At 43.4% G+C, this 14,399-nt stretch overlaps 1 protein-coding gene across 1 annotated transcript in view; it reads right to left on the reverse strand.

The window, feature by feature from the left end:
- Nucleotides 1-3,045: 3,045 nt before the first annotated feature.
- Adam23 (ADAM metallopeptidase domain 23) overlaps nt 3,046-14,399 on the reverse strand; it is a 155,493-nt gene continuing 144,139 nt past the window's right edge. The window contains exon 25 of the mRNA XM_059278128.1: nt 3,046-6,630. Coding sequence (XP_059134111.1) covers nt 6,395-6,630 — 236 coding nt within the window. The 3' untranslated portion in view covers nt 3,046-6,394. The remainder of the gene's footprint in view (nt 6,631-14,399) is intronic.

The raw sequence follows: 14,399 nt of genomic DNA on the forward strand, positions 1-14,399 counted from the left end.
AAAATCTGGGCCGTGGCTCTGTGAGAAAAATAAGTGGAATAGACAATGGCAGGCCCATTTTCCATTGGGTGACAATCGGCTGGATCTGAGCAGAAGCTGCTTCCTTCAGGACAAGGTGCGTGCTCTCCAGCTCAGCTCAACCACCCTCATCCCTTTTGGCTCTCCTTCTGGTCAGTTTGATAACCAACTCCCCTGCAGAACTTATGCTTTGTGATCCCTGCATCATAACCACTTCACCTACATAGAGCAAGCACGTAAAGCTGTTATGTGAGATGGCCACATCATTCACTGCTTCTGTGTAATAGTGATCTTATCAGACTGTGTTCCTTGGGGAAACAGAGGCCTCGCTGCTGAAATCTATAATCCATGTCACTTTTTTCTGTCACCATCCAAAGACCAGAAACTGAAAAGGCAGCCGGGCTCCAGGCTCATTTACCCCCTAAAGGCCAGAAGCTATTTAAGGCACCAGAGAACCCTGAAGGACTCTTGATGCACTTGTGATGATCACTCAAGATGCAGAGATTTTTGTTTTGTGTTGTCATGTTTGAAGGACTGCATTAGCATGCCAATTGGGCTTTCAGTGATCACACTTCAGATATTCCTCTATGAGTGGACTCTGGTGTCATGACAAGTCTTTACAGCCACACCAGGGCACATATGTGCACATGCAATCAGCTGGCAAAGGAATGTCCCCAGATGCCAGGAGGACAGCTAGTCCATGTAACAAGGGACCATGGTACTTCCTCTCTGTATCTTCCATCTCTGTATGACTTGTTACAGGCAAGGAGCCAGACCTGATGAAGCATTTCTGAAAAGGTTGAGGAAGAGCAATCTTCCCTTCAAGGCATAACAGGGAGGCAAACCCTAATTTTGGTTGGCTGGGAAGTACGGCTGCCTTTAGAAAATGATGTTGACCCTTCATTAATGTGAAAACTCACTAAATGATACTTTATCCATCTATGATTCTTCTCCATCCTCTCACTCCTGATTGAGCTTACCCAGAATCTCTATGGTCAGAAAAAATACTACAAGGTTCACAGTTCAAGTGAAGAAGTCCTCTTTGTCATTACTGGTCATCCCAAGCAGAGAAGACAGATTCATAATGAACACCTTAGTGGGAAAATATCCAAAACTATAAAGTTGTAACGGATATCTTAACCTTGACACAAACAGGACACCCAGAAATTTGGATTAGACAATCAGATCTGGGTCTTTGGCATTAGGTCCAGTGGTGCAGGCACAGCCTTTTGCTCAAATACCACCTTCTCTTTGAAACCATCCTAATCTCAAGAGCAGGAAAAAGCCTTCCTCCTCTCTAGTAATCTGTTGTCTACTGGGAATGAATTAATTAATTTTTAAAGAGTGTGTGTTGCTCACAAAATTGAGATTTCATCACTGTGAACTTAGGGTCTGGAACAGTACTAGACGTGTCTGACCAGTGTTTCTCGAAGGTGAGAAGGAAGGTGAATGAAGGAAAGAAAGGAAACTCAAGCTGGATGCATCAGACACTGGGGTCTACTTACCTCAAAGGGCCAGCTCCTTTTAGAGGTCTTTGTGTGAACTGCTTCTGTGACTTGAGTATGATTTTCATTTTATCAGTGATGAGGTCTAAATATCTTTCAAAATACATCAAAACTCACTTCTGTCAGGAAGCCCCCAGCACATATCTCTTACCCGACCACCACTCCCTTCCTTTTCGCTCTTATTTACACTCTCAAATAATTGACTTATTACTTCGGGCTCAGAGACTTCTACTTCCAGTGTTTTCTCTTGGTGACTAACTGAGCAACTGTAAAGCAAGAATTTTCCTGTGTTCCTTCACCTGCCAAACTCACAGCATGAAGCACAGACTTCTGGGTGAATGGATAGGTAATAAGAAGTCTCCAACCCTTTCATGTTCATCTGTAAGACATCTACCTTCAATTTTAAGTTATTCAGGAATTTTTATCTTAAGCAAACAGATCATCTACTTAATTGAGCTCTTATTTAGGGAGTTTTCTGAGTCCCATTTCCGGGTCACTTTTTGGTGGTGGTGGCAGTTATCAAGGGAGAATGAACGACTCATTTCAATGTCAGCCTCAAAAACAGTGTAACCTAAAGGATAGCATATCAAAACTTCAGACCAGTCCTTTCAAGTCAACTATAAATGACACCAGGCTTACTTTCTTAAGCATGTTATTTGTGCTCTTTAAGGATTTCTGCATTTCCTTTATTGCATGAGATTACACAGAAACAAAAGAGCAACAGATAATGGACCCAGCATCTTGAGATGATTATTGAGGTAGCATAGGGGAACTTTAAGATGACTAAGGGAAGACGAGAGTCAGGTCAGACTCAAAAAACAAACGGGTGAGGTCATGAGATCAGCAGCATACAGGCTCATTATTGAGCCTGCAGAGTATCTTGTAGGAAGCGAAGAAGGCTGCAAGGCTTTCACGAGTAAAGGAGTGTAGTCAGCATCTACGTGTGTCTGTGATCCATCACACAGATCAATGGGGCGCACCAGCTGGGTGTGGGGGGAGATATCGAAGATGTTCACCAGGAAGGATGTAAATCGGTGGCTAATATTATATGAGCTGTCAAGGTGCCTTACTTCAAATGTTTTTGATGATGTAATGTACATAACCAGATGATGTTGCTGCTGCCTCCTCCTTCTTCATCCTCCTTTCACCTCCTCTCCCCACTTCCTCCTCTCTCTCCTTCCCCCTCCTGGTGTGTCTGTGTCTGTGTCTGTGTGTGCAAATGCACTGTGTTTGTGCACATACACATGTGCACATACACCTTCATTGTTAATTTGGTACCAAGTCAAAGTGTGGATGTTACTGCTAGCCATCAACTCTTTAAACTCATGTGACAGACACTAAAAAAACACAAAAGAAAATCAACAGTGGTGTGATTCTCACTGCGTTCTTTTTGCTTTCTGATCCGTATGAGACAAAGGACTCCCAATGACTCCGAAAAAAATGAGTCCTGATCCAGAACATGTTTACCATTAACCAGAGATTTTATTTTGCTCCATTGACGGCTTTGATTTTCAGTGAGCCTTTGATTGAGACCACTAGATCCCAGAGGATACCAGGCGCATAGCCACTTAACCGATGGTGCAAGAAAACACAGAAACAAGAGTTAAGGAAAACCAATCAAAGCACAAAGCTACAACATCCTACAGTAATAAAAGTTTTAATGCACACTCAACTAAAAGAGGCATATAAGGATGACGGAATCTCTGTTCACAGGCAGCCAACAGGATTGGAATTATTTATCAAACAAATGTTCAGGTTGTGCATTTAAAGATTACAAACCATTAAAGTTGAAGGGGGGAAAAATAAAATTAACAATGGAAGCATCAGTGATCTTAAAATGGGATGGGATGATTAAAAAAAAGAATTCAAGTATCGTTGTAAAGTTCTTCAGACATATCTTTGAAAAGTTTGTGCATTTCCCATCTTTGCATAGTAAAAAACAAAAGAGCAACATCACTCGGCAAAACTCCACAGCTCTACGTAGTTCGTGGCTCAAACATGCACCTACGTGTACGGCTCACTTAGCTGGGGGGAGTAGCTCTAATTCAGTGGGCTCATGCACTACCCCAGGTGAGCAATGAAGTTGGCGCACACCTCCTCATCCAGGTGTCATTTACTATCGCAGCAAAAGTCTAGCCAGTGAAATGGGAACGTGGTCATCACTTAACACTCTTGCTGGGTAGCGTTAAACAATGGTAGGCTTGTGCTTTGAATTCAAATTAATAAGAAGGAGTATTCACACCACAAAATAAGCCAATGATTGGCGTGTGCAAGAGAAGAATGTAGCAAAGAGTTTGAAACTACATAACCTAACACCACTGAAAATGATTCTAACCCATTGTATACAGTATGATTGCACTACCCTTCATGTCCATACACACACAGCTTAAAGCTTGTGCATTTTACATATACACATGAATATTTTAACACTGGAGCATAGGTTTGGATACCTATGAAACTGTCAGTGTAACAAAAAGTTATACTGACATTTGTCATATGTACATAATATTTGGGGACCACTGTGGTCTGATTTAAAACATAACATCGCACATTTACAATGTTGTTTGTGAAATGCTCAAAAGTTAACAATGGAGATCTGTTTTGTAACGGGCGTGGTTTTGTGTCAAATAAAGTCACCACGGTGTCTTGGAACTAGCAGCGAAATGAGTACGGTGTGGTTGGCAGCTGCTTGGTATCTCATAGTGAAGTGGACCCCTAAGCAATGCAACAACAGGGAGAGATACCAAGTCACCCGAGCTTCCTCCAACCGCCCTCCAAGCTGAGCCACTGCCATTCAGTAAAGGGGCACAATCTGCGTCTTACAAAACCAGGGATAAGGCCAAGACACCTTATAGGTAGCCCTGTTGTTGCTATAGAAGCAAAGAGCAAGTTCAAGCCAAAGACTGCATACCTGCATAGCACCTGTTTCTCAGAAAGCCATCCGAGGATTACGATGTTAGGTTATGGTGTGGGGTAGTATATAGCAATCGCGATGTCTGCCCTGTGAGTGTGAAACTTCAATAACTAAAGGTATCTTTGGAGGAAGGGGGCGGGGGGGGGGTGACTCCAGTTCTAAGCCATCCATTTACAGGAAATCCTCCCTTCTACTTGAAAAAAATTTTGTAAAACTTACTGCATGAGTCTTGCTGGAAAGGGGTTTAGAGCTAAATGTAGAAAGGAACTCAGTGCTGGGAAGAAATGCATAGTTCAATTGGACATCGTCTTCCTGAAAGAGGGACGGTGGGGCATTCGGGGCTCTTGGGGTCTGAGTTCTAGAGGGCGGTTCCCTGAAGCTATCATGCACAAGTCTGAACATCTAAAACAAAGCCGGGAGGGAATTTCTTCAGGAATTGGTTCCCCCTAACACTTCAGTGGAAGCTATCCTGGCAATATGTTAAAAAAGAAATGGGTAAAGATGAGGGAAACTCGGAGGGTTTGGGAATGCCAAGGCTCTCTCTCCCCAGCTAACGGAGGAAAATGAAGAGTGTGGGTTCCTCTGTAGTGGAATCCCATCACAGTCCACCAGAGTCCATGGGTCAGAAAAAAACATTGAGGGCCAAGTGAGCTCCCGAAATCACCATGCCCAATGACAGGCCGAAATGACCAGAAGGCTACCTGCTACTCTGCCCCACCACACTGGCATTCTGTCATGCAGGTTCTGAGGCAGAAAGATGAAGCAGAAAGGAAATTTGACCGAAAAAAAAAATACATAGGAACAGAATGGAGAGCTTAACTTTTCTCCAAGCTTTCAACATGTACAAATTATTAATTTTTATTTAAGGCTTTAAGTTTCTCCTCCTTTCACATTTAAGACAGGGAAAGAGAACTGGCTAGACCACAAACTAAAATCATGAGCTTGGCACTTTTGTGATTAATTTGAGAAGGGCCTCTGTTTTCTTACATTATATACATGTGCTTAGGATGACATCATAAAGTTTAGACTCGTCAGTACATATATACTCACATTTACATAATTTGTGTTCTTGATATGGGTTGTTTTATGTCCTCCGCTTTTTTTTTTCTTTTTGGTTTCAAGCAGACTAGCTTTGTTCTGTGCCCAAACTCCCTTCATCTGGGGGCTACATCTGTCTTGTTAAGCAAGCCCAGCAAACACTGGACATGTTATAAGAGAGGACAGAGAAAAAGAAGGAAAGAAAATGAGAGAAAAGAAAGGGAAAAAAGGATGTGGAACAAGCAAAAAACTTGTGTAGAGAGAATCTTTGCAAAGAAAAACATTTCAATACAGACAAGTGGAAATGGCATGTCAAAATCTCTTATTTCCATATTTACATTTATAAAAGGACTATACAATAGCATTGTTCCAGCTCCCATTTCCAAAGGATGCTTGGTCCAGGAGAGAACATGACAGGGAAAGAGCATCAACAAGAGTACAGTCCGGCTGAGTGCTGCCCTGGGCTGGGCTGGAGTGGGTGGGGACATGGAGTCGAGGGAGAGAGAGCCCAGGGGATGGAGTGGGGGGGGGGGTGCACTATCCAGGCCCAAGCAGCATCTGCGTGTTCATCTCTCATCTTCCCCTTAGGACTTCCACGGTAGGTTTTGCTGAAGATCGGCTTGCTAGCTTGTTATTATATATGCCATGCAGTTTTTACCCTTTCCAAAATTGGATCTTCATGCCACTGGAGTTTGTCTTTGATAGTAAAGGGAAAAAAAATCATGCCAAATCACTTAGAAGATATTAAGTGTCAGCAGGCTAAGGGGGAAACCATTTGCTACGTGTTCTTTTATTGCACTTTTCTGCTGTTCCTTTCTCCTTCAGTTAAAAAGAAAAAAATAAAGGATTTTGAAGTGTTGTTTTTTTTTAATGACATGGTCTTTAACCCCTCCCCTTTATTGACAGGTGATAGGAGGGTTTACTTGAAGTTATGTCCAAAAGAGACAGTAGTCTTGGACCCCATTCCCCATTCCCACATTTGAGCTGTGCAGTCATTACCACCCAATGGTCTTGTTTCCAGACTTAGGAGTTCCGGCAGCATGGCTGAAAACATGTCATACCCAGAACCCAACAGTGCAAGGTGGCATCCCTCCAGTGCAGCTGATTCAGATGGGGCCCTGCTGAGTGGGATCGAACCTCCTCTTCTTGACGTTTCTTCCAGAGGACATTAAAAAGAAGATGCAGGGAGAGGGAGAGAAAAGCCACAGTATTAATCAGATGACGGTGACAGATGAACACCCACAATGACAATGATGCTAGTTCCAGAGTGGAGTCACGAGCTCACACAGAGGCAGTCTTCTAAGTGACCCCAAACACAGAAGAGCTAACGTTTTGGAATGTCGTCACACTTCCCCACAAGATGACACTCTTTGGGGAAGTTCCAGAGAAACTTCAAATTGTTCACTTTCAATCACAAATTGGCCTAATTTTAGAAGCAAGCGCCATTGCTAGTTCATTAGAGGAGACGTTCTGTGGGATAGCCTGCCTCTTCCGTGTTTCCTCCCAAGAGAATTATGAAAAACTCACAGTTGTTTCCTCCAAGCCTCCAGAGTTCACCAGGCTCTCACCAAGGTGGCAAAAAACAAAAACAAACAAACAAAAACCCAACCTTGCTGTGCCTGGTTCTTTCTGCCTTGGGTGTGTGAGGTCGTAGCCCACTATGGAACAAGTACTTTTCATGGTGGAAAGGAGGCAGACAGAGCGCACAGGGAGGTGGTACACTCAGGAGAATGGACACATGCCCGGGTTAGCCCAGCCAACGCAGCAGTTTAGCTCTGGTGAGAGAAGCAAGTTCAAATGCCTTGCTCACAGTGTCCAGTCTCCTAAAAAGTGGCTCCTGTGCTTGGAGAGAGAGAGAGAGAGGAAAACCAGCAAGACACCACAGGGCAACAACGTGAGTCGGCTCTAACCTCCCCACGGTCTGGCTTCATGTGGGGCATCAAGCAGGGGGCTCATGCATTAGTCTGCATACTGGTGGGCACAGCGCTGCAACCTGCAACCACCAAGGCATCATGCAACACCAGAGGCTGAGGAGCCCTCCGCTCCCTCATTCCCCTGCCCACTTACTCAGGGCCAACCGGATGCCTTCACGGGCCCTAAGCACCCAAATATTACAACAGACTCCTCCTCAGGCACATGTCCTTCAAAACAGAAACACTACCAAAGCTTAAAGTATGTAGAAAAGTGTCCTGCAAAGTTCTTATCTTTCCCAGAAGGCCCACTTGGATGCTTCTCTTCTGAAATATCAAGGCTTGCCATCTTTGACAAAAAAAAACTCCCTTTTCTTTCTTCCTCAACTGCCACTGAAACACTTTTCGTGAAAGCTTAGGCATGTGGTACTTTGGCTTAACGACTTAATTCACTGCAGGAAAGACTCTTTGCATTAGAGTTACTGACTCTTCTTACCACCCAGTCCTCTGTGAAGTCAACGATCTTGAGTGCAGGCCTTGCTGACTGCACAGGAAGCATAGGTAACAATGCGTGCAACATCTCCATAATGTGTCTGTCACCAAATGAACTTGCTGTGGGGCTCAAGACCTGCATCTGCCATCAAGGCCCATGCTCTCTGAGAAGATATTTAAGAGAGGTGTTTCCTACTAAAGACTTGGGGGAGAGAAACACCAATGCCTAACCTTGAGAAATTACCCTAGAGGACCAGGGACCTTACCCAAGCCAGCTGCGCATCACTGGAACTCAGGAGAAATATCAAACTAGCTCAACTAATGTAAACACCAAGAGCAGAACAACCCAACTAGCACCGAACAGGACATGACCACAGGACCCATCTCTAAGTTCTTTCATTCAAAGGCAGGGAATATTCAAGGTCACAACAACCAGGTGGCATGTTTTTAAAGAGAGATCTGAAATTCTCCTTCAGCCTGGCACCCAGGAAACTCTAGTGTCCAAACGTGTATGTTCCTCTTGCACGTAAGTTTGTGAAGCTTTGTGCTCTTCCCATAGAACAACATTCTAAAGGGTACTGGGTTCTTTGGTCAGACAGAGAAGTGGTTCCCTATAGGACCCTATATTTTCACTGAACAGTACCGAGAGCAGACTGGAGGACATTTCCCTTCTACTCCAGCAGTGGAGAAAGCAAGCTGTGGTACCGGGGAGAGGGAAACCAGAGAGCAGAGAAGCCTAACCCAGCAAGCCCACTGTGAGGTTCCCTCATAGGTAAGAGCATCCACGGTGGGCCGCCGTATGTTGAGCGCCGCCTGTCCTGAATTTTCTATATGAACCTAAGGCTCTTTTTGTTCAGTTCTAACGTGAAAGTGAAAACTATAGTGGCCAGGTCCTTGCTGGCTCCCTTCCCAAACCATTTTGTCTGAATGTCCTCTACTCACTGGGTTTCAAAGGCAACTTTGTTATCATAACCAGAAAGGTACTTCTGGACCATTGTAAAAATATCAATACAATCCCTTTGTATTACAATGATAGCATTTTTTTGTGTGTGTGTGAATTTTTTGTACTTACGGGAAACCTAAGCTTTTGCCTATAATGCGTGTAATTATATACATACACACCCACACATTAAAAATCTCTAGGCAGCTACCATGTGTCTTCTGACGAGGACGTACAGTTACCTACTGCTATCACCTTTAAAAGAATTATGTGTAGAGATGTTTTGCCTGTAAGTATGTAAGTGCATTCATTCATGCCCAATGCCCGGGGATTCAGGAAGAGAGCACCAGATCTGCTGGAACTGGAGCTTTACACAGTTTCAAGCTACCACGTTGGAGCCAAACCCAGTCCTTCGCAAGAGCGCCAAGTGCTCTTCACTGCTGAGCCATCTCTATCCAGCTATTGTCACGTTCTTGACCTTAGTCCCCATGCCCATCTCCAAAGACCAACCCCCTCCCCAACACACACACACACACCTAACCTCTAGGCCCCCTCAGATTGAGCTCATGTCCTTAGGGGTTTGAGTCAAGGAAACACACGCATGTTCCTGGTTGGCCTGACATCATGGTGATGTATGAGGAATAAAGTGCCTTGGACAACAAGGGACTGTGGCACTGTATTCTGCACTGGAATAGGACACGGAATTTAGAAGGAAAAGCAACAATTTAGTTACCATGCTCACAGAGACTCTGGTTAAAATGTATTCCACTTCCTAACTTTAAGAGAATTAAAATACTTCCCTTTCCCACCAAGATTCAGTTACTTTTCTGGCTATAGCCCTTCACCTGTCATTTTAAAGGACCAACTGTGACAATCTTTTCTTTGGAGAAGAAATAGAACAGAATGGAGCCCAGGCTAACAAAAACTGGCTTAGAGCTCAGAGAGGGTGCTAACGCAAGTGCTTTCCCAGACAGAGAACCACCTGTGACTATTGCAGGCTTTAAAAAAGGAGCATCTTGTCAGGAACTGCCCTAAGAACTTAATACAATCTCTGCCGGTAATGGTGGAAACCCACCTTGCCATTGGAACCTATGGAGACCAGGTGGGATAGTGGAGCAAGTGAGAAGATTCCAATGCTGAAGACATCGGAATACGGTGGAAGGGCCCACACTCATCCTAGAATCAATCCCAGCGAACTACTTGACTGTCACCTTCAGGTCCTCTCCTTGTCCCACCAAGAACTTCTTTTTTTCCCCATTGCTATCACTTGTAATATTGACAAATGTTGTGTGCATGAGCTCACATCTAAATTCTTGTATTCAAATTTAGGGAGTTGTACTGGCTAGTTTTAGGTCAACTTGACACAAACTACAGTCATCAGAGAGGAGTGAGCCTCAGTTGAGAAAAATGCCTCCATAAGATCGGGCTGTAGGCAAGCCTGTAGGCAATCTTAATGCTTGACGGGGGAGGGCCCAGGTCCCACCCCATTGTAGGTGAGGCCTCCCCTGGCTGGTGGTCCTGGGTTCTATAAGAAAGCAGGCTGAGCAAGCCATGAGGAGCAATCCAGTAAGCAGCTCCCCTCCGTGGCCTCTGTATTAGCTCCTGCCTCCAGGCTCCTGCCCTGTTTGAGTTCCTACTCTGGCTTCCTTCAATGATGGACTGTAATACAGAAGTGTAAGACAAATAATCCCTTTCCTCCCCAAGTTGTTTTTTGGTCATGGTGTTTCATCACAGCAATAACCCTAACTAAGACAGGGGTGTTGCATAAATAATTTTCTTCAAAGTAAATGCAGCCTTGTTAATTTTTTAATGCATATGCAAAGTTTACATTCCATTTTCCCTAAACTTTGGGGAAGACGCTCCTAAGATAATCTATCGTCTATTTCATTTGTTCCAATGTCCAGTAAAAACCAGTAACTCCAGTAGTTTAATTGAGTATCACTATTATTTGGCATGAATTAGGTATCAGGGGCCCATGAGTCAACCATGACAAAGGTTAGTGATCCCCACCACCACAGCTCACAACTGGAGCCAAGAAAAATAAATGCAGCTGCAGGAAGAAGGAGGGCATGTTGGTGTGCCGTGGCCTATATTCATTTTCCACAAAATGCCTCAGAATCAACCACAAGATTCTCAACACATGGAAACTTACTCACTTAGTCATGCCTTAGTACCCTCAAGACCTCTAGAACATGGAGTATGGATTTACCCAACATTACTACATGCCCATTTTATATCACTCAATATATATGAATACATGGATGCAGTAACAAGCATCCCAACAAAGGGTACTTTTTTTCTCTCTCTTTTTAGGAATTCTACAACTTTGCATGTGGAAGTCCTGTGCACATTAACCAAATGTTTCAGACTTGACTATCTGACTGAAAAGAAGCAACCTAAATTTGTGTTGATTTCAGATCACAATAATTCTGATCAATGTGCATAGCTTTATGTACATAAGGTACACATGTCCATGTCCTCCTGAAGGCCTATCTTTCAACACCTAGTGCAGAAGCGTGCTGTAAGGGAAGAATCAGTAGGACAAGGGCAGGTGCCAGCATAGTTGTGTTTCTTGCTTGTCTTTGTCTGCCTGTTCAGGTAAAGGAAGATGGTGCCACTCTTCCACCTCTAAATTACTCAGCAAATCACGTCTAAAGGGATGTGACCCTAGGAAAGTGTGCTCTCTCCCAATCAATCAATTGCACCTGTTCTTTTCATTGCACAGTTTACCCCACCCTCAAAGGCTTCAGGCGACTTTGCTCTTTCCTCTTCTGGGAATAATGCCCCAGTTTCAGGAAGGATTTCCAACAGCGCTATCTAGAACAATCTTCTTGACAACTATTTCCAATTTCCACTACCAAAGGAAACTGTTTTTATTTACACTGAGCTCAGTGACACTCTGAAAAGCTTCCAACTCAGTACTTCCAAATCATCTCTAATCGTCTTCAAAACTGTCCAAGTGGTGGGGAAACTTGAGCATTATTACTGAGCACAGACAGCTTTCCATTGTGAAGTAGGAGTAACAGTTCACAGCTTGATACAAACCACCAGTCCCTACGAAGACCTAAAGCAAACAGCATGGCAACTAGCAGCTTGGAGTACAACAGCATCTCCAAATTCCAGCTCCGAAGTTGAACAAAGGAGAAGTTAAACATTTGAGAAACATTCTTGGCCTGCTATCCTCAAGGCATGAAAGTATTTACAGCATGGTATTGTGCAGTATTGTGCCTTTCTACACTTTACCAGAAAGTGAACATTCCAGCAGCAAGAAATAAGAAGGAGCTTTATAACTGAGCTCATCCAGAAGCGTCTCTACAGCCCCTACCCAAAGTCAGCGGAGCCAGGTTTGAACCTTGCTTGGTTGACTCTGTGTTGACCCCTCCTCACCTTGTGCCCTGCTCTTCTCATGACTGGACATCTCTCTTAGACGGGAATCATCTGCACAGAGCCTAACCCACCAATTGACACAGTAATGAAAGCTTCTCCCCCAGAACATGCAGTTCAAGCTGAGAACTAGCCAGGCTGCTGTTTTGAGGTCCTGCTACAGAACAATGTGCTCTCATGGCGAACAAAGAAACGGTACATCTGGCGTTGCGTGGCGTTGTGTGGCTTTGCGTGGCAATGACGCACAGGAGATGGTTTCTTGGGCCTTTGAAATGAATGTTTCTTAATGGTAAGGAGGTCCAGGCCACGGAATGGGCCAAATTTCTTTTTCTGGAGGCACATGTGATTTTTTTTTTTAAAAGAAAGTATTATAAATAGAATACACAATTTCTATAATACATGGTGACTTTTTCACAGTAGTGGGGCACTAAGAAAAGTTTTCCTCTGCAATGAGGAAAATCCAAACAGAAACATACCGCTTCTGAGATTCTCCTTATGTGATCCAGGATGGACAATATCTCCTTCAAATGAGGAATTCCAAAGATCAGCTACCTATTCGGTTTGTGTGTTTCTGCAAGCAGGCTGATGTCAGAATTACTATTTCACTAAATTAGTGAACTTTATAGACACTTTATAGACATCCGTGCAGAAAACAGGCACCATTCGACATGTATTTGCAAGTAGAAGCCTCTCAAATGGTATGGGCCTACTCATTAAATCTCAACAGGGTAACAAATTAGCAGAAAGAGTTGATTTATTTAGCTCACACCTTGGTATCTTTTCTTTCATAATCAGCTTCTAATAATAAGATTTTAACTGGTTTAATGAAGGTCACTACATGTTCGTTCTAAGCAAAGCTTCCTCCCTTGAGTAGCTGGGTAGAAGCAAAATGAGGGGGCTTTGGTTTGACAGCAGGGCTTCCTCTCCTGCTTAAATTCTTTCCAAAAGATCTGGACGAAAGTTAATTTATGAAAGAAACTATCTGGCAGAGGACGGCTTACCTATAAAAAAAAAAAAAAAATCAAGTCACCATAGCCCAAAATGTATGAAAGTGATTCTCTAATGAATCTGAGGTACAAAATATCCAAACTAGATAAATCATAAATCGGTTTTAAAAGGTTAAATACAATAGGGTTTATCTGTTATTTTCCAATATGGTCTAATTTAGCAATCTTGGCTATCAATATGCAATCCAAATTAAAAGTCATTTGAAAGCACAGCAGGCCACTCAGCTATGTAAATGTTACAAAGCCATTGCTTTCCAATTTAGTTGGCTAGAGAAATAATATTAAATGTCTGTAAGTAAATAATGAAAGTTTTCAAATTACAAAGTTACATGTAAAAAAAAAAAAAACATTGGTTATGTGATGCCTGAGATTGTAGAAGACCCCAATGGACAATAAACTAGTGTTTAGCAGAAACAAGTAGGAATTTATGTATATTTATTTCTTAACATATCTCCTTGGTCACTTAAGTGCACACGAAAGCACTCAGGAGGCCTGCTACCATGAGCTGGAATGTCTTCTACTGACTTGCTCTTTCTTCAAGTTCAAGTGAATCCCTTCCATTGCCCGTGATTCCCTGCCTGCCTGAAGACGACATTTGAAGCTCCACGTCCTTCATTTCTAACCCACTTCTGAGTAAAAGCATATTTGTGTGTGTGTGTGTGTGTGTGTGTGTGTGTGTGTGTGTGTGTGTGTGTGGTTGTACTGTTAACACCAAAGTCTCGTAGCAGGAACTCAAAACCAGGTTATGTAAGCAGAAGAGAGAGGTGCCCGAGCCACAGAGAGAAAAGACATGCGGCGTTGCTTACTTAAATCCCCAGCCTGTGCCCCCAAGGACAATCGCTGCTACCAGGATGGCACCAGCGATGGAGCCTATTATGAGATTGGTGGCACTAGGACCTGTGACAAAGGATCATGGGAAGAAAGTCATGTGAGCCAACTACTTTCATTACCACAACAGAAAGAGCAGCTTCAGGAAGGGAAACCCTGCTGTGCAAGATCCCCCCCCACTGAATGTTTTCATTACTTTCTTGTCTTAGCTTTAATCCCATGTCAGATGCCTCCACCGGTGACTGGTTGGATCAGTTGTCTTTGAATTTACTCTTTATTTGGTACCTTTTCTTTGGATATTAAGCTCTGTTAAGATCAGCTTCCTAAAAACGTGAAGCAAATCAACCCCACCGGCCTTCCGTG

The sequence above is a fragment of the Peromyscus eremicus genome, chromosome 13 (genome assembly GCF_949786415.1).
Source record: "Peromyscus eremicus chromosome 13, PerEre_H2_v1, whole genome shotgun sequence".
Classification (NCBI taxonomy): Eukaryota; Metazoa; Chordata; class Mammalia; order Rodentia; family Cricetidae; genus Peromyscus; species Peromyscus eremicus.